We start from the raw sequence: 19181 nt of genomic DNA, 5'->3' as shown, positions 1-19181 counted from the left end.
AATGCTTCTCTGTTTTGCAATCTAATCGACATGTCTGTGTTTGGCAGTTGCCAGGAGAACAGTACTTGCCTGACTGCATTGTGCCAAGTGTAAAGTTTGGTGGAGGGGAATTATGGTGTGGGGTTGTTTTTCAGGGGTTTGGCTTGGCCCCTTGGTTCCAGTTAAGGCGTCAGCATACCAAGACATTTTGGACAATTTCATGCTCCCAATTTTGAGGGAACAGTTTGGGGATGACCCCTTCCTGTTCCAACATGACTGTACACCAGTGCACAAAGCAAGGTCCATAAAGATATAAATGAGCAAGTTTGGGGTGGAGGGACTTGAGTGGCCTGTACAGAGTCCTGACCTCAATCCGATAGAATACCTTTGGGACGGATTATAGCGGAGACTGTGAGCCATGCCTTCTCGTCCGACATCAGTGCCTGACAAATATGCTTCTGGAAGAATGGTCAAACATTCCCATAGACACAATCCTAAACCTTGTGGACTACCTTCCCAGAAGAGTTGAAGCTGTTATAGCTGCAAAGGGTGGGCCAACTCAATATTGAATCCTACGGACTAATACTGGGATTCCATTAAAGTTCATGTGCGTGTAAAGGCAGGTGTCCCAATACTTTTGGCAATATAGTGTATACTGGAATGTTTTTTAATTTTTTTTTTATACTAGCAATGGCGGTGACCAGCAACGTATAGTGGGGCTGTGATAGTACGGCGGACAATCCGACACTAACTGATGCTGTGAGGGAACTGAATAAATGACACGGACATCACCAGTAACACTAATACAGTGATCAGTGCTAATAATACACAGTGACACTGTACTGACAATGGCTGGGAAAGGGTTAACTGTGTGCCTAACAAGTGTAAAGTGTTTACGGTGTGTCATTTTACTAAGGGATGTGCTGCTTTTTATTCCCTGATTTGCAGGGAGACAAACACCAGCACATTACCACTGTCAGGACAGAGCTCTGTGTTGTTTACAATCAGCACAGAGTTCCCTCCTGTCTCCCACCATTTGGCGGATCCCGGCCATAAATCATTGGCTGGGACCCGCTGATCGACTTGTGATGTAACTTAAAGTGTTACTAACCCCATAATAGTAAAATCAGTCTCTATATGCCATAAAGCATGCTTATTATACTAACTGTGGGAACTAAGGGGTTAACTCTCCGTATTGTGTAAAAAGGCTGCTTGATCCTGTCTTCTCTGATCCTCCCCTTCTTCTACTGTCCCTAATCCATCGGCTGATAGTACAGAGCTCTAGGAGTCACTCTGTGCATGCTCAGTTTAGTGTGTATGACTAGAGATTTTTTTTATTTCTTGAAAAGGTGCATGTGATCAGCACTGGGCCGATCAGCACTGTCCAGACAGAGGATCAGGGGTTATGCAGCCTCCTAGGACAGTAAGAGCAGAATGAAAACTCCTCCTACAAGCTTTGAACAGCGTTCTGCTGGACAATGATTAAAGTAACAAGACTGCTCTAACTGCTGATGAGGAAAGGTATTTAGCAGTTTATATTTTCTAAAATAATTGCATTTCCATGTTCTGTGTATGGTGGGAGACCAGATATCGTGAATGCAAGGTCCTGGGTTTAGTAACACTTTAAAAACTGTGTACCAAATAAAATTCTTATATCGCCTTAAATAAGTAGATTTATTTAACCATCCAAATTAGAAAGATCTTACTGGTATCATTTTTCTGGGTAAGTGACTGAATCTACTGAAACAAGTTTCTTATACATGTTACTACAGATCTGTGATGTTTCTGAAAAGTTAGAACACAAGCTAGTTGCTTATTTCTCATGGGAATGCCAAATTAGATAACTCCATCAGCCACCTTCTAGTCTGAAGATGATGTCACTTATAAATAATTACATCTAAAGAGGAGGTTAAAGATAACTGGGAGGCTGAATATTTTTGGAAAATAAAGGACTGCTCAGGTACCCCAAAAATGTAAACACATATCTGATCATAAGATAGTACAATTTTATTATTGTCGTATTCAAATGTGTTAAAACTCTATTGCCCTCAAATACAACAATTTGTATGTTCACTTGTACAGATATCCCATTCTAACACTTACGGGCTCTTAATAAGGTCACATAGTACAAACTATAGATTTTGACACATTTATAAGTCAATAGGGCCATGGAATAGAGATCCTCAATATGTTTCATTGTCATTATATTCCGATTCTTCAGGAACAAAACTGAAGTATAGTATAATGTAAATTGTGTACTAGGGGTCAAATGTATTGTTAATAGTCAATGTCTGTTGGAAGGGAATAACTTAACATACACATTGTTGTAGTTAATGGCAACAGAGCTTTAATATATTTTAAAATGACAAAATAAAACTGTGCTATTTTTATATGTATATTTTTGCGTGTAGTATATATGTAGTTTGGGGTATCTAAAAAGTTCTTCATTTTCCACAAATTTTTTAAGTCTGGTAATGCTACAGTTTGGAATTGCACGTTTAATTGTAGCCCATATTCTATAAAATTCTATTTCATTTTGAGCTGTACATCTATGACAGTTAAATCCTAGCAATGGCTTTGTGACAAAAAGTGAAGACAAAGCCTGTACAGAATGATCACCACCGGTGTTTCTAGATTTCTACATACAATTATATCAAATGGTAATTCGCTATTTCAGCTGAATCTTTCTAGCTCTTAAAGTGAATCTAAAAGGCTGGATTTTTTTATACTTACCTATTCTGTACAGTGGTTTTGCACACAGCAGCCCCGATCATCTTCTTCTTGGGTCCCCAGCTGGTGGTCCTGGCTCCTCCCCCCAGCCTCTTGCTATGGGTGCACTTGTGCAGACTTGCACCCAAGCCATGGTCCTGCAAATGGACATTGTCTATTTACACAAAGAGTGGCTCGGCCCTGCCCCTCACTCTCCTCATTGGCTCACTGGCTGTGATTGACAGCAGCAGGAGCCAATGGGGCTCCTGTTGCTGTGTGAACCAATAAAGAGAGAAAGAGACCCGGGAGAGCCGTGGCTCTCATGCACATTGCTGGAGCGAGATTGAGCTCAGGTGAGTATAAGGAAAAGGTAGGGGGTACACTGAGGGGGGAGCGGCACCCAGGAGGTTTTTTTACCCAATGCACAGAATGTATTAAGTTTAAAAAAAAAACTTCTGCCTTTAGAACCACTTTAATCATGTAAACATAGTGGTGCCTTCATAGTATTCTCTGTCAGCTGTTCTAAAGAGTTCTCCTTTCCCCAAAAAATTGCAGCCTAAGGAGACTAAACAGCACAAATTATATGAAAATCTGGACTTTGTCAAATATCAAAAATGAACCCATCATTTCCAACTCTAACCACTGCCCCTGGCTGATAACAAATGCAGAAAGAAAAAAAAACACAGCTGCTACAGAAAGGACAGAGGTGTCCTTGAGGTGCAAGCTTTCTATGCTGGATGGAAGTCAAGTTGGAGACATCCAATCAGGGAATAACTGGGTTTCTGGAAACAGACTGGAACACAGCTTTGGTTGATGAATTTTGCACCAGGGAGTTGTTTATATATGATAAACAGTTTGTATTTGGCAGCAGTTTTTGTAAAAATCACAAGGACCCCTAAGATAGCCATCTAAATGAATAAAATACCAGTTTTCTGCCTTAGATACACATTGTATCATGAAAAGCTTCAGTTTTGCTCTCATGCTAAATTTATGGAAGTACGTTTAATATCCATATGCAGTCATAATTTATTTGGTACTACATTACAAAGTTATAAAATGCTTCCTAGCTTGGGGAATGCTGGTGATCCTCCAGCTCCAGATTGTTCTATAGCAGAGCAGGATGACAAGGCTGAGAATTTTAGGATGCAACTAAAATTACTGCTTGGAAGGGAACACTGGCTGTGGGCTAGATTTACTGTAAAGTAATATGAGGCCAAATGTCTCAAGACCTTTAAATCTTACATTTCTCGGCTTTTCCTCCTACACCAAGCCAGTTACTTTACTAAATTATTAACGTGATTTGTCAGGGTGAAATAAAATGCACATTTTTGTGTCCAAACAATTAACATAGGGACACTAACTGATACTTACAGAATTTGTTTACATATCTATGTCTCACTGTAACATATTTCACAGTACAAAATACAACGTACGATTATTTCCATCCTAACTCCACAGGTACTGAATGGTGGATGAACTTATGCCATCTCATTTTTCTACACACTTATCTCTCAGCAATGCTTTAAAAGAGAAGTTATTTTGTTTTTTTTACCTAGGTAGATGCAGCATTGATCCGATGCTGCATCTGTCCCCTGCTAGCAATACGGCTGAGAACTGAACGATCAGACACCACTGATCGCTCAGTTCTCCCTTCCATTCTGAGCAGAGAGCGGTGACTATCATTCACTGCCGTCTGCTCTGTCCCCCCAGCACTCACTGGAGATCTGAGCTGTGACTGTCAGCGGATCACTGAGAGGCTGAGCCAGATGCCAATCCAGGCTCCTGGGTGGATCCTGACCATATGGTCGCAATCTTTCCCCAGCCTGGGCCAGCTGAGTGACGTCAGCCAGCAGCGGACTTTAGCCTGCTGTTGGCTGAAAACGGGTCACAGCAGTGCAAAACGAACTGCACTCCTGTGATCCACAGGAGGAGTACACTCAAACAAACTTTGGCTGTACTTTTCTTTTAAAGGAAAATTAGTAACTTGCGGCCTGGCCTGTTTTGTGATTTTTTTTTTCATTTGTGATGTATCTAAATGTTCTATGTCAATTTTTGTTCTATATATAAAAAGAAAAAACAGGATATTTGACCTAAAGTGCATTAAAAACACAGTGTGAGGTAATTCTGGTACATTGGGTTATGCTGCTGCCTTCAGATTAGAAACTGGAAACATGCTGTAGGACAGCGCAATATAACCCCTCCCATTCCCATCATGCTCCAGTTTTGTGGAAAAGCAATAGCAGGAGTGGATTACAGGCACAGAAGAGCCCATAATGTACTGTATTTCCAAAATCCTGTTTTGTTAACCATACATCAAAAGACACAGGGCAAAGTAAGTAGGCAACACAGTAAACAAAACATTAACAGACCAAAGAATAAAAACAAGTTAACAGATCTGGTTCAATAGCACTTATATGATTGCTTCAAGAACATTACAACCAAAGCTGAAATCAGAAGAGGCCCGATAATCCACTAAATATTAAATGCAATAAAAAGTTAGAAACATTCTAGTGAAGTGTGCTTTGAGAGGTAAAGTTGGAACTTTGTCTGTCATTCTATAGGTTTGAATAATAAGCTGTCGAATCCATCTGAAGATAATAGTGGAATTAGAATTTGGCTGTCCTTTACTGGGAATTTCAGGAATGATGAAAAGAAAGTCATACTGTCTAAAGGAAGCTGCAGCAGAGAGATTGATATGAACAGCGTGTGCCACATCCACACTGTAGAGGGAAATCATCTTGAGATGCTGTAGAGCAGGGGTCTCCAAACTTTCTAAACAAAGGGCCAATTAACTGTCTTTCAGACTTTGCGGAAGTCAGAGAAGAAAATGTCCTGGCTTAACTGGAAGTAAACAATGCTCGATGTTTGGAATTAGGGGAGGAACAGTACCCCATCGCTGGTGTCAGTTGAAGGAATAGTTCCCCATCATTGGTGTCAGTAGAAGGAATAGTTCCACCCTCATTGGTGTCAGTGGGAGGAACAGTGCCCCATCATTGGTGTCAATGGAAGCAATTGTAGCCCATCATTGGTATCAGTGGGTGAACAGTGGCCTGTCATTGGTGTCAGTAGGAGGAAAAGTACAGCACCATTGGTGTTAATTGGAGAAATGATGCCCCATGGTTGTGTCATTGGAAAGAATTGTATCCCAGCACTAGTGTCAGCGAGAGGAATTGTGCCTCAATGTAGGTGTCAGTGGAAGGAATAGTTCTCAAATGCTGGCATCAGTGGAAGGAGTTTGTTTTTGGGAGGAATTGTGCCCCATTTAGGTGTCAGTGAGAGAAATAGTGCCCCATCGTTGATGTCATTGGGAGGAATAGTACCTCATTGTTGGTGATATTGAGTGAAATTGTATACTATCATTTGTGTAAATGGGAGCAAGCAAAGGGCCACAGTTTGGAGACCACTGCTGTAGAGCACGCCAGCATTGGGAGAACAGTATTTTGGTTAAGGTAAAAAAAAACACCTTGCAAAGAAAGGAGGTTATAGGACTCAAGACAACTTTGCCTCCATAAAAGAGCGCTCCCACATTAGCTACAGGGTCTATAAGTAAGCACCCTAGTAGAGCCTGAAGAACAATTACAGGCAGGCCTCACTACTTCCTCACATTGAGGTGTGGATATGGCCATGACGATGGCTATGCTGAGGATTAGCAAACTTGGAAAGTTGCAAAGCTAGCCCCCTCTGCAGCTGGTAGAATCTTGCTAGAAGAAAAGAAAAAGGAATCTTTATTAACCTGTTGGCGCCAGTGGTAAACAAATATGTGGCCTCTCATCAGCTAGGCCTTGATGCAGAGAGGCAGCATATTTGCGTACCAAAAGTAAACAAACATGTGCTAAGGGAATGCACCCTCCCGCCCATCTACTGGTGCCTTATGGCACTACTTGCGATTGGACCTTTCCAACAATGTGACCGCTGTGACAGCCACGGCAGTCAGATCACCTTAAACCCGGCCCTGCCTCCCGGCATCACAGACCCCTTAATGGGCCAGGAGGTGCCAGGACCAAGGGGTTAAAAAAAAAAGCATCATAGGTTTGCTTCTCTTTAGATCCATTCTTCTAGGACACTAGCAAAAAATGTGAGTATGATGGGAGTGGGAGGGCTTATAGTGAGCTGTCTTACAGCTTTGCTAGCAAGTGTCCAATCTCCTGAAGGCAGCAGCATAACCAAAAGTAGCAGAATTATTTTAACCTGTATTCCCTAAGGTGCAAAAAAAGAAAAACTGTCAGGGATCGCGGCGGCGCACAGGTCTGTGCATGCGCAGAACGCCGATGCTCATTAGCCGGCGGCACTAGGGCATAGGCAACAGCGGCGGCTGCGCATGCGCACTCGTGATTGCGGACGCGTGCCTGGCACCAATGACAGCGCAGGGCGCACTATTTAAACCAGCCCTGTGCATACCCAAATTGCTGTATGGTCTTGTTCCTGCTCATTTCTGTTCCAGTGATTGCCTTGTTGCCGACCCAGCCTGACCCTGATACTGTTGACCATCTCCTGCTCTGACCTTTGGCTCGTTTTGAATATTCTCTGCCTGATCCTGATTATCTGACCTCCCGTTGCTGAACCTGGCCTGTGACCCAATTACTCTTAGCCTGCTGCTCTGTACCATTTGCCTCCGCTGTTACCGACCTGCCCTGTCTGACTACGCTACACTCTACCTCTTCACATCAGGCTCTCACCTATTACTTGCCACTGGCAACTAGCTCTACCACAGCCAGTTGTACTCGGGGGCTGTGACCTGGTCTCAGTCTGCTCCAAGTCCATCCCCACCATCAGGGGCTCTGGTGAAACAGCAGGCTGGGGCTTAGATTCCGCGCCCCAAAGAATTCTGGTTTGTGGGGTGCTAGAGGCTACCGCCAGTCGGCTCCTGACATAAACCTTTAATACAGGGTGCACAAATGACAAAAGGATTTACAGACCATTGTGGGTTTTCTAAAGAGCGAACAAAACAGACGTCATTTGCCTTTAGGCTCCCTGACCCAAGTGACAGGAATGGAAGGAGTTATTCCTCTGACTCATTAACTTGTGTGAATAAACGTAAGCTTGAAATATTGTATTTACCTTACTTTTAGTAAAGAGAGCACACCAGGAAAAACATCTTACCATAATGACTTTGGTCACAAATCCAATATATAGCTTTGGACTAGAAGTGGTTAGGTGTCAACTATACATTAGTAATCAAGGGTACAATGCATGAATCTTTTGTTCAGTAAAAACCTACCTCAGCATGCAAGTGTAATTTCCTGTGTCATTGAGAACAGCTGGCCGAAACCAGAGTATATCCTTGTCTTTGCTAATCCTGTTGTCTGGAAGACGAATGTTGATTGGCTCTTCAAGGTCTTTTCCTTGGGCCGTAAAATACCACATTAATGTGAGACCAGCTGAATGTGCCGTACTATAGTTATGTTTCAAGTAGTCCTCAAACAGAGGGCATCTGATTCGAACTGGTTCCCCATCATATGCTTGCGTCAGCTTCACGGTGTCTACTCCCCAGTCATCACATCGCTCTAAAAGACATATACTTTGTGTTATTCCTTTAAAAGTTTAATGGACTTTTCTTTTAAATGCGCGAATCTACTACACAAATTTTAAAAAGGTACAAACAGCCACAATGTTGACAATACATTCTGCTTTATCAATTTCATTGCCATGTCCTGGGAGGTTGTATGGGTTCAAGGGCACACATTTAAATGAGGTTTCATACTAAAATAAACAAAATAACATACATGCTATTTTACAGACAATGCAAAACTTGTCAGATAAATATAAATAAATTAATACATTTTATTTGGCGTGTGCAACATGCTGATGTTCTGTTTTGACAAGTAATGATCCAGCAGTCATTTTGATGAAAAGGCTAAGTCCTAAAAAGAGATGCTTGTCATTCTGTAGTTATTTTTCACAGCACTGTAATTTTAGTATTCATCGTAAGATTTATTTTAAAAGTTTAATTCCTGCCCAAATTCAGAAGCTTAAAGTACAGCTCCCACCAAAACCTGGAAACTGGAGGTGGGATGCCATTTCTAATCCTGACCCCCAAGGAGGAATAAGCGTCACAATCCTACAAATAATGGAGTAGATCTCACCTCTGGGGTCCTAAACGTCAAGAAAACCCTGGCAGGGGATAGACCCCACTCCACCAAAAACGTAGGAATGTGATTGGAGTAAAACTACTTTTTTAAAATAACATTACGATGTATTTAATGACAAATCTGCTTGCTGCAAAACATACTTAGAACAAGACATTCATCAGTAATTTTCACCTGGATGATGGCGGCTGTTTGTTCAGAGAGTAGAAACTGTTATATTTCATTGCTGCTGGTCTGGACATAAGAAGTAATTGTACAAAATAAAGGTGTCACTTTAACCGCCTGACCTATGGAAGATTTACCCCCTTCATGACCAGGCCATCTTTTGTGATACGGAGCTGCGTTATTTTAACTGACAATTGCACGGTCATGCAATGCTGTACATAAATGAAATTTATGTAATTTTCACCCCCCACAAATAGAGCTTTAATTTAGTGGTATTTGATCACCTCTGTTTTTTTTATTTGTCACACTATAAACGAAAAAACACTGACATTTTAAAAAAAAAATTATATTTTTTACATTCTGCTATAAAACATCCAATAAAAAAAAAGATTACAAAATCTAATTTCTTCATAAATTTAGGTTAAAATGTATTCAGCTACATATTTTTGGTAAAAATAAAATCCCAATAAGCGTATATTGATTGGTTTGCGCAAAAATGTATAGCGTCTACAAATGGCGGTATATATACACTGGAATTTTTTTTATACTAGTAATGGAGGTGATCAGTGACATAGTGGGACTGCGATATTGCAGTGGACAGTCTGACACTGACACTTTGTGGGAACCAGTGACACTAATACAGTGATCAGTACTAAAGATATACACAGTCACTGCATTAATGACAATGGCTGGGAAGGGGTTAACATCTAGGGTGATCAAAGGATTGTGTGCCTAGCTGGTGTTTATGTTTTTACTGTGTGGCTGTTTTTACTAGGCAATCTGCTAGATTTTATTCCCTGAATAAAATCTAGGGGATCGCTGTTGACATAACACAGTTCCTCCTTGTTTACATAGGCAGAGATGTGTTATGTCAGTCTCCTTGGCGATCAACAGGTGCCAGCGCTCATCCATTGGCCAGCACCTGTTGATTGGCTTCTGCTGTGTCCAATTACAGCAGAAGTGGCGCTCTGGTGCCAGGTACATGCCCCTCAGTGACGGAAATACTAAATCCCGTTTATATAAATATATGAACTTATCCCTTAAAATCATAAACTGCTATTGGCAATATTGTGAGCATTTACTATTTTTTGATAAAAAGTAGTTGGTGGCAGTAAAGAGTTATTACTTAATTAACTAAACCCAGTGACAATTGCTCTCAGGCTGTTGGCACTTAGATTGTGGTCCCACAAGCTGGAAAATCTTTGTTCAGGGTGAGGCTGAGAATGTCGTTGTTGTGAATCAGTGACAGTGCGGTGTGAGGTTAACCAGCCATTTGTCACAAGTTGGTGAAAAAGGCAGTTGTCTTACCCTCTATCATAGGCCCTACTACAGCTACAAATAACATACACATTTGTAGCATCATGGTGATCGTCAGGAGTAGAATTTATTTGGGGTCTTTGGTGGTAAGTTATAGTAACAGCAAGAAATGTACAGCTACATTTAGCAAAATATATTTTCATATTTATTAAACTATTTTGGGCCAATTTTATAATAAACAAAAGAAATCAAGAGATATCCATTACCATTTTTTACCACAAGGTAAAATCCACCTGGATACACAAAGTAGTTGTGATGAAATGCACAGTTTTACTAACACATGTTGAAGTTGCAAAATTGTGTTCAGGCATTAACATCTGTTTTACCCGCCGCCACTACGGGATCAAATGAGAGGAGAAGACATGTCCAACAGAATCTACATTTGTTCTAGCATCTAAATACTTAAATGTCGTATATTCGTTTATTGGGTGTTATTTTTTCTGTATAGTATAACTGAACAGTTTATTTTTGCTTACACACAGTACACAATATGAGAAGGAAGAACAAAAAAAAATAAAACAAAAGTGAAAAAAGACAGTTTTTGTAACCTATGATTCAGTGTATTTTAACAGACCTCACAATGGGCTAACACTGAATACGATTATCTTTGTTCTAAGCCATTTAGTGCATATGTAAACAACAAGCAGATTGGGAAGCCTCATAAACAAAGAAAGGCCATCAATCACAGAATGGCAAAGAAATCCTCTCCTGTACAGCAGTTACTTAGCAGAATGATCTCTCCAAGGAATGGGCAATTCTTTCATTCTGCTGCACTGCGATTGACAGGTTTCCATTATCGGACTTTCTTAGGCCAGTGACAGTAGGAGACAGCAGTTCATTCTGATGTGTCATAGATGGATGATGTTGGCCTCACTTAGTACACTGCTAAACCTTCGAGTGTCATATTTAAAGCTGCTTGATTCATGTGTGGTTTCCACTACATGTAATTATTTACAGGATAAAGTGAACGGTGGTTGCAGAATATTAATGACAGACCTAACAACATTTTGCTTGTCTTGGTGCCTGGTTCTTCAAATTAACACTTGCTTTGCCACCTAACCTAATGAGAACAGATTTTTCCCTTGCAGTTTAACAATCACTTCAAAACAATTTGCCCTTGATGACTGAAAACCCTGTGTTTAAAGGATAAGTTCACCTTTTGGACAAAAATAATAAATGCACGTTTTTTTGGCAGGTAAAAAAATTTACAATTTATTACTTTTGTCCAAAGGAGCCTGGAAAGCATTGCACCAGCGATCAGTAGATAGCTGATGCCATGCAGGTCTCCTGCAGACATGTCAGAATATCTGCTTGCCATATGGGATGTACGAGCAAGCTGATATTCTGACAGGAAGCTTCAATGAACTACTACGGCGCTCCACAGCGCCGTAGTAGTTCATTAAAACTTTAAGTCCACAGCCGCTAAGGATGTCCGGACTTGTAGGCACTTATTCACAGAACACTGTAAATGAGTGAGGCAACCGTATGGGCAGAGCCCCGCACAGCCATGCTGTTTTCAAATCCGACATATCATACAGGGAAACTTCTCCCCGTACTGTCAGAGGGAGGGGGGGCAGTGGGTTTGGCTATGGGAACATGTTCCACTCCAAAACCGTGTCTTTTAAAAAATTATAATTTAGCTTTTGATTGTCCTCTTAGATATTGTCCTTTGGGACCTTTTTAGATATTATTGGACTCTCAGATTACAATTCAAATATATCCACTGTAACACTTAAAGTGGTTGTAAAGGTGGAATTTTTTTTTTTACCTTAACGTGGTTGTAAGCCTCAGACATGAAATATGTACAAAGCATATCCCTCTATAGTGTGTACTTATCTAAATACAGAGCATTGTGCCTTTTCTGCCTGCTGCATCTTTCCTCTGCTATTTGCATGAGTGACTTCCAACAAGTTTACTGACACCAAGAAAAAAAAAAAGGTGACAGGGTAGGGACCTCCAGTACACAGATTGTGGTTGAAAGTCTCATCTCTGTTCCTATGTGCTGTGTGAAGGGGGGGGGGTTGTCCCTTCCTCCAATCAGCTCTCAGAACTCAATTTCAGGTCTCTGCCCACTGATATTTAGAAGCACAGACAAGCTGTGTAAACTCTGCACTTTTAGCAGATGTAGAGGATAGGTGCTACAGATAAACAGGTACAACTTATGTAGGAGAATTTGTTTAATCTCGGTGTATCACCTAAAACCAGTAACTTCACTGGATACTTGTAAGAATTTACAACCACTTTGATGTATTCTCTGCATTAAGATAAATCCCAGCCCCACTAAATACTTACCTGAACCCAATCTCGATCCAGCTCTGTGCTCAAGAGCAGCAGCCCTCTCCTCTCTCTGTTCACTGGCCATAGAGGCAGCAGTGGGAGGCATTGGCTCATGTTGCTGTCAATTACAGCCTGTGAGGAAAGAGTGGGGGTGCGGGGCAGAGCCACACTCTATGTTTCCATAGACACTTAGGGCACGGCTTGGGATCAAGCCCATACCAGAGCAGGCAAGTATAACATCTCTATTGTTAAAAAAAAAAAAAAAACTTTAATCACTTTAATAAAGGGCCTTTTTTCCCCATTCTATAAACACTGTTATAAACACAAAAAATAATAAATGGACTCCTTTGTAATAATATATGTACAGTATACGCCGATGCATAGGTACAGTATACATTGATGTATGAACAAAGAAGGCGCTTGGAATACAACATCCATTTAGCTTTTTAAACTATTTTTTATTTCTTTCCAAGCTCATTGTGCTTGTGTTGTAGTGGGAATCACTAACTTGTTTTCTTGCTGGTTCATATGTTTAAACTCTGTTTAATCCAAACACTCAGGGTGTCATTTGGACATGAAGTAAGGGGTAATTTACCAAAAGAGGACACACAAAAATGGTTAAAAATTTAAATGGCAAATAAAATTCCAATAAAAACTTCAGGAAGGTATATTTAAAGAGGTATGAAATTGTTTATGAATTCAGATGGTTTAACTACCTGAAATGTGTCTGAAATGATTTATCTTTGTCTCATTATTTTACATCACAGAAACCTGACATTTTAACAGGGGTGTGTAGACTTTTGATATCCACTGTATATTACTGCCATACATTTGCACTTTACCATTTTCATTTCCTTATGAACATTGACATTTAAGTCAAACCCTGTGTAAACGAATGGGATACAGCACATACACATTCTTATTGTAAGTACTATTTATGGATAATGAATTGAGGTACAGTATTAATAATGTAATAATGAACATATGTAATATCACTGTGACTAACGGTATGTTTTCTTGATTATAGATGTGGCCATATGGGGAGTTGAAGCAGAATGGGAAACACATTTGCATTTAAATCACTGATGCATTCTGCAAAATAAAGTTAGTTTGACTTATATGTCAGAGTTTCATATGGAGCTGTAAATGGAAAAGTGTATGGGAATAATAATCCTTTATTATTTTATGAATTTTGTAGATATTTGTATAGAAATTTAAAAAATTATAATTCTTGAAATTGTTTGGATAATAAAAATTTTCTTCATCAGGGTCTGATGAAGTCACGTGTACCCGTGACGCAACGCATTGGCACGCCCTGACGACACTTCCGGTACGCGGTGACGTCACTTCCGACGTACGCGCCATATTGGGACTCCAGGTACACCCGCAGTACCAGGATTACATGAGGACTTGCTATATGCTTTTAACCTATTGCGGAAATGTGAGTAGGAATTCTGTATCTATATTTTATAATAAAAATTACAGTATCACGCTATGGGAAGTTTTTGTTTGTGTCTCTGAGCATCGCCTGGTGGTATACTACCACCATTAACAGCGGCTGGAGGTGGCTTTGGAATACAGTATTTGAGGTGGAATCTACTGTGGATCTGAGACCGGCTGACATCTGAGGGATATACCCTATATATTATCAAGGCGTATTGGCCCTTGTGGTCAATGCGTGGAGGTGAGGAGGCACTCAGACCATTGTAGGATTGTGGCACCAGTGGCACTCTCACGTTTTGAAGAATCACAGTTTTGTTTGAAGTGGACTGTATTCATTCACTTTATCACTTGCTGCAGTGTGTTGTCCCTTTGCATGATTATATGTACAAACCATCATAGATATATGGTCACGTTTTTCCCCATAGGGGATTGGCAGGGGGTCATCCTTGCATGCATGCTTATTTGCGTTATATATATATTATTTATGTACTAGTTTAGGGTTATGTCCATTTATTAATGGCATTTGTTTAGCGCTGCACCAATTTTTATAAGTGCCATGTAATGCTTTCAATTAAATACATTTTAAAAGCATGTTGGTTATATTTCTACAAATGTATACTACAGGAATGCAAAGAATGCACATATTTGCTGTAAAAGCTTGTTGTGTGTCTGTTCTATACACTGACACAAATAATACAAATTTACCAAGTACTTGAAGATTTAGTTATGCTTATAGTAATGAAAAATGCTGATCTTGCTTTCCATGTTCTATTATCCATGTGGTGCCTTCTGACACTATCAAAGATCTATTGGTCTTCTCTAAACTAGCAGTTCTTTCATAGGACCTCAAGCACCATAGCTGTAAAGTTGAGAGGCAGTGCCGTTGATTCATTTAGAATCAGCTCAGACTGCACCGCATCACACAAAGGTACTGCATGCGTCAATTTTGGGAATACACTGCAACCGGATCACATGGTCGTTTGTATCATGGGATCCGGTGCAGGCAAACACACTGTGTTTGCGACCTGCATTTGGGGTGCCAGGGTACTAAGTGTAGTCCTAGACTCCAATCTGTCCTTTCAGCCCCAGGTCCAATCACTGACAAACTCATGTAAACTTCACCTCCACCACATCTCCAAAATACGACCGTTCCTAACCTCAGAAACCACTAAGCAACTCATTCACTCCCTTATTATAGCACGCCTTGACTACTGTAACTCCCTCCTCACTGGCCTACCTCATCGCAGGCTACCCCCACTCCAGTCCATCATGAATGCTGCTGCCAGACTCATCCACCTTACTAACCGTTCTGTATCTGCCACCCCTCTCTGCCAATCCCTTCACTGGCTTCCCATTGCCCAACGGATAAAATTCAAAACACAAACACTGATGTATAAAGCCGTTCATAACACTGCCCCAAACTACATCACCGATCCTGTCTCCAAATATCACCCAAACCGTACTCTCCGCTCCTCGCAAGACCTCCTACGCTCTAGCTCCCTTGTCTCCTCCCATGCTCGTCTCCAGGATTTCTCAAGGGCTTCACCATCCTCTGGAACTCCCTACCCCAAGCTATCAGGCTATCACTTACTCTGCTCAGCTTTAGGCGCACTCTGAAAACCCATCTCTTCAGGTAAGCCTACCCCGCCCCCAGCTAATACTGGAATCCACTACTCCTCCTACCACTCCATCCCCCACAGCTAATTACCTCTTGTACCACTATCCCCTCCCTCCTAGATTGTAAGCTCCAAGGAGCAGGGCCCTCTAATCCCTCTTGTATTGAACTGTATCATTACTGTACTGTCTCCCTCCATAATGTAAAGCGCTGAGCAAACTGTTGGCGCTTTATAAGTCCTGTATAAAAATAATAATAATTAGGATGGCACTGACATCCACTGCAGATCACAAAGGCAGTGCAATTGGGACACGTGCACAGATTGCAGGTTTCCTGCACCGCATTCCAGTGTGAACCAGGGCTTAAGCATTATCAATGTCTTTTCAATGCAATTTAACCACTTCAATACCAGGCCAATTTACAGCTTTCAGCGCTTTGAAGGTCATACAACATTATACCCAAACAAATTTTTTATCTTTTTTTTTTGAGACAGAGCTTTCTTTTGGTGGTATTTATTCACCAAGTTTTTTATTTTTTGTTGAATAAACTAAAAAAGAATGAAAATTAAAATAATAAAAAAAGGTTTCTTATTTTCTGTTTTGCAAATAAGTAATTTTTCTCCTTCACTGATGTGCGCTGTTAAGGCTGCACTGATATGCGGCTGCACTGATGGGCACTGATAGGCAGCACTGATGATCAGTACTCTGATTATCACTGTGAATGTCCCCTGTGTGAATTGCAGGTTACCGGCTCTTCTCTCCTCATGCTGTGACAGGACGTGTGGAAAGTACTGCCAATACTGGCAACTCTGTTTACAATGTAATCAGCTGTGACACAGCTGATCACATGGTAAAGGGCCGCTGTGATTGGGGACACAGCAAAGGACACATATTGGAAGGACACAGTAATCACAGAGCACGCCAGGTGTGCGGTTCTGGGAGGACATCTACAGATGCCCTCCCAGAACTGGAAAACTGCTGTAGCTGTCTTTTGGCTATAGCACGGACTGGAAGTAGTTAAAAAAGGGACAAGGTGCTGGCCAGGGCCTGGTAACCCCTCAGCCCTCTGACTCTGCAGTCAGCACCACAACATGGTTTCCAGAGCCACACTGGACTGTCAGTACTAGGCAGTGGAAAATGGTAACCCAGTTATTAGTGAATCACTTTGCCAGTTGCCACAGTCTCAAATACCCCTATGCGGAGCTGGCACTATGTATGGTGGCAGGGCAGAGACACTTTTCATTTTTGGCATAATGCTTGGGGGGGGGGTTGAACCCCCTCTCCCCCGATGCCCCCTTATCTACATCCCTGTTGTGAGGTGTAATTGAGTAGAGATGATGTGAGCCAGTATAGGTTAGTACTGAGAGAAGGAAACACATGCAGCATTTCTTTATACAATACTAGACCAAATATTTGCATATTCATTACAGGATTGCTTGTTTTCTATTCAGCTTGTAGACTTATTCACTCAAGAGATGAACGGTTCATATGTAATTGCAATTCACACTATATACTATATTAGCTGCACACAGCTAAGCTCTTGACTCTAAACCCATTGGACATTGTTAAAGTGGACGTAAAGGCTCAAAGTTTCTTAGCTTCATGCATTCTATGAATGAAGGTAAAAAACCTTCTCTGTGCAGCATCCGCCCCCAGCCCCCCTAATACTCACATAAGCCCCCTCTCCATCCAGCATTGTGCACTGGAGTCTCTGCAATCCTGGGACTCCCTCTCCTCATTGGCTGAGACAGCGGTGAGAGTCATTGGCTCCTGCTGCTGTCAATCACAGCCAGTGAGCCAATGAGAAGAGAGAAGGGGTAGGGGCCAAGCCACGGGTCCATGTGTGAATGGACACACGGAGAAGAGGGTGCCCCCCATAGGAAGCTGCTTGCTGTGGGTGCACCTGACAGAAGGGAGGGGCCAGGTGCGCCAGTGGGGGGACCCAAGAAGAGAAGGATCTTGACTGCTCTGTGCAAAACCACTGCAGAGAGTAGGTATGTATGATGTGTTTTTTTTTTTTGTTTGTTTTTTTTTTAATTTAAGCCTTTAATATCATTTTAATTCTCTCTTGTAAATCTGAGACAAGTTTAGGATGCCAGTGGGACATTTTCCAATGATCCCACTTCTATTCAATATTACTTTAATCCAATAGAGTCTGGATATCCAATCCAAAAAAAGAAAAAAAAAAAACAAAGAACAAAAAAAAAAAATAACAGAATTTCCCCCATGATTTGACTTCATAAAGTGAACCACCTGGACATTTACATTACGAAGATGTGTTTTCTAATAAACGAAAAAGCTTATTTCACTTTTATACTGAGACCTCATTTTCCTGGTTTTTGGTCTAAGTCCTGCCCACTTTCCACTCTTCTATACAGCAGGGCTTGACAAATTTGCTTTGAATCTAAGAGCCAGCTAAAAAAGTTAGGAGCCAGGTTTTTTTTTTTTAGCGTAGCGTGTGGTCGTCAGTGCCCAGGGTAAGGCAACTTTTGGGCGACAAACTTCATGTGATGAGATTTGCCACATGACAATCACAGCAAAACCACACCTCGTTTTAGGCGTCATTGAAAATAATGGCACCTGAACCTGCGTTTTGTGATCACTGCCAGGATCTTAAAATGCCCAAGTGTAAATGGAGCCACCTTGGTTCACACTTATGCGATTCTGGATGCGTTTTCTTTTTTTTTTTTTACAGAATGTTTATTGGGTTTTTGCAGGGTAAAAGAAATCAAAATGGTGAGACAGTTATGACACAAAAGCCACATCGTATCGAAGCAGAGAGGTAGAAGTGTGGCAAACAAAAGGAAAGAAAATGTATACATAGCATAATGGGAGCAGTTGTTATAAGCCATTCATATAACTTTGAATTATAAATTTGACATAAGTGATGGAGAAAAGTAGTATATGAAAGAGATGGGTAGATGCTTAGAGATTAGGGGAGTAAGATGATGATGAGATTTGCCAGTAGTTGTTGTTAGATGTTTGAGATGTCACAGATGCCATTAGCTATCCACCAACTATATACCAAAAGAGGGTAATAAAAGAAGAAATGTCTGTGAACTTGGGATCTGGGATTAGATCGTAGGGTAGAGGAGGGGGAGAACAAAAGCACAAGAGGACAAGAAGTGCAAGGAGTTAGAATTAGTAGCAGATAGAATAGTCGGCGTGGTTAAGTTTGTCGAGATGGTTGATGAATAATAGCGAGAACGGTATGAAAGTTGAAGAGAAGGAATATAACGAAGGAAAGAGGTATTACTCGGGGACCTGGTTAGGCTAGAGATACAGAGATGAGAAGGAAGGGAAAGGAGAGAGGGAAGCCAGTGGTTACAGGTTCCGCCAGAAGTAATGTAGAGGGGCTGTCATGCTTCAGTTGCTTAATGTAGATCTATGGTATAGTGATAATGTCTGATGAATATATGGTCTTGAGTTAAGAGGTTAGGCGTAGGGTCAAGGTATAGATGAAAATGGAAACAGAGAGGAGATGAATAGAAGAAGAGAATGAGGTCCGTGTAGATAGAACATTGCATTATAGCAGCTCGGCAGCTGATATCATCGTCAATTAAATCAGTAGACAATGACTCCAGTACCGTT

At 41.1% G+C, this 19181-nt stretch overlaps 1 protein-coding gene across 2 annotated transcripts in view; it reads right to left on the bottom strand.

Annotated features, from left to right (window-relative positions):
• The window catches only part of IL1RAP (interleukin 1 receptor accessory protein), a 302078-nt gene that overhangs the window by 89870 nt on the left and 193027 nt on the right, over positions 1-19181 (bottom strand). For both annotated transcript variants that reach the window (XM_089680156.1, XM_089680155.1), the window contains exon 3: positions 7907-8192. In XM_089680156.1, coding sequence (XP_089536282.1) covers positions 7907-8192 — 286 coding nt within the window. The remainder of the gene's footprint in view (positions 1-7906; positions 8193-19181) is intronic.

Source organism: Staurois parvus, unplaced genomic scaffold (genome assembly GCF_062004578.1).
Source record: "Staurois parvus isolate SC_StPar_1 unplaced genomic scaffold, SC_StPar_1.0 ptg000235l, whole genome shotgun sequence".
NCBI lineage: Eukaryota > Metazoa > Chordata > Amphibia > Anura > Ranidae > Staurois > Staurois parvus.
Note: the sequence above shows the minus strand (reverse complement) of the source record. Positions and strands in the feature narration are given on the sequence as shown.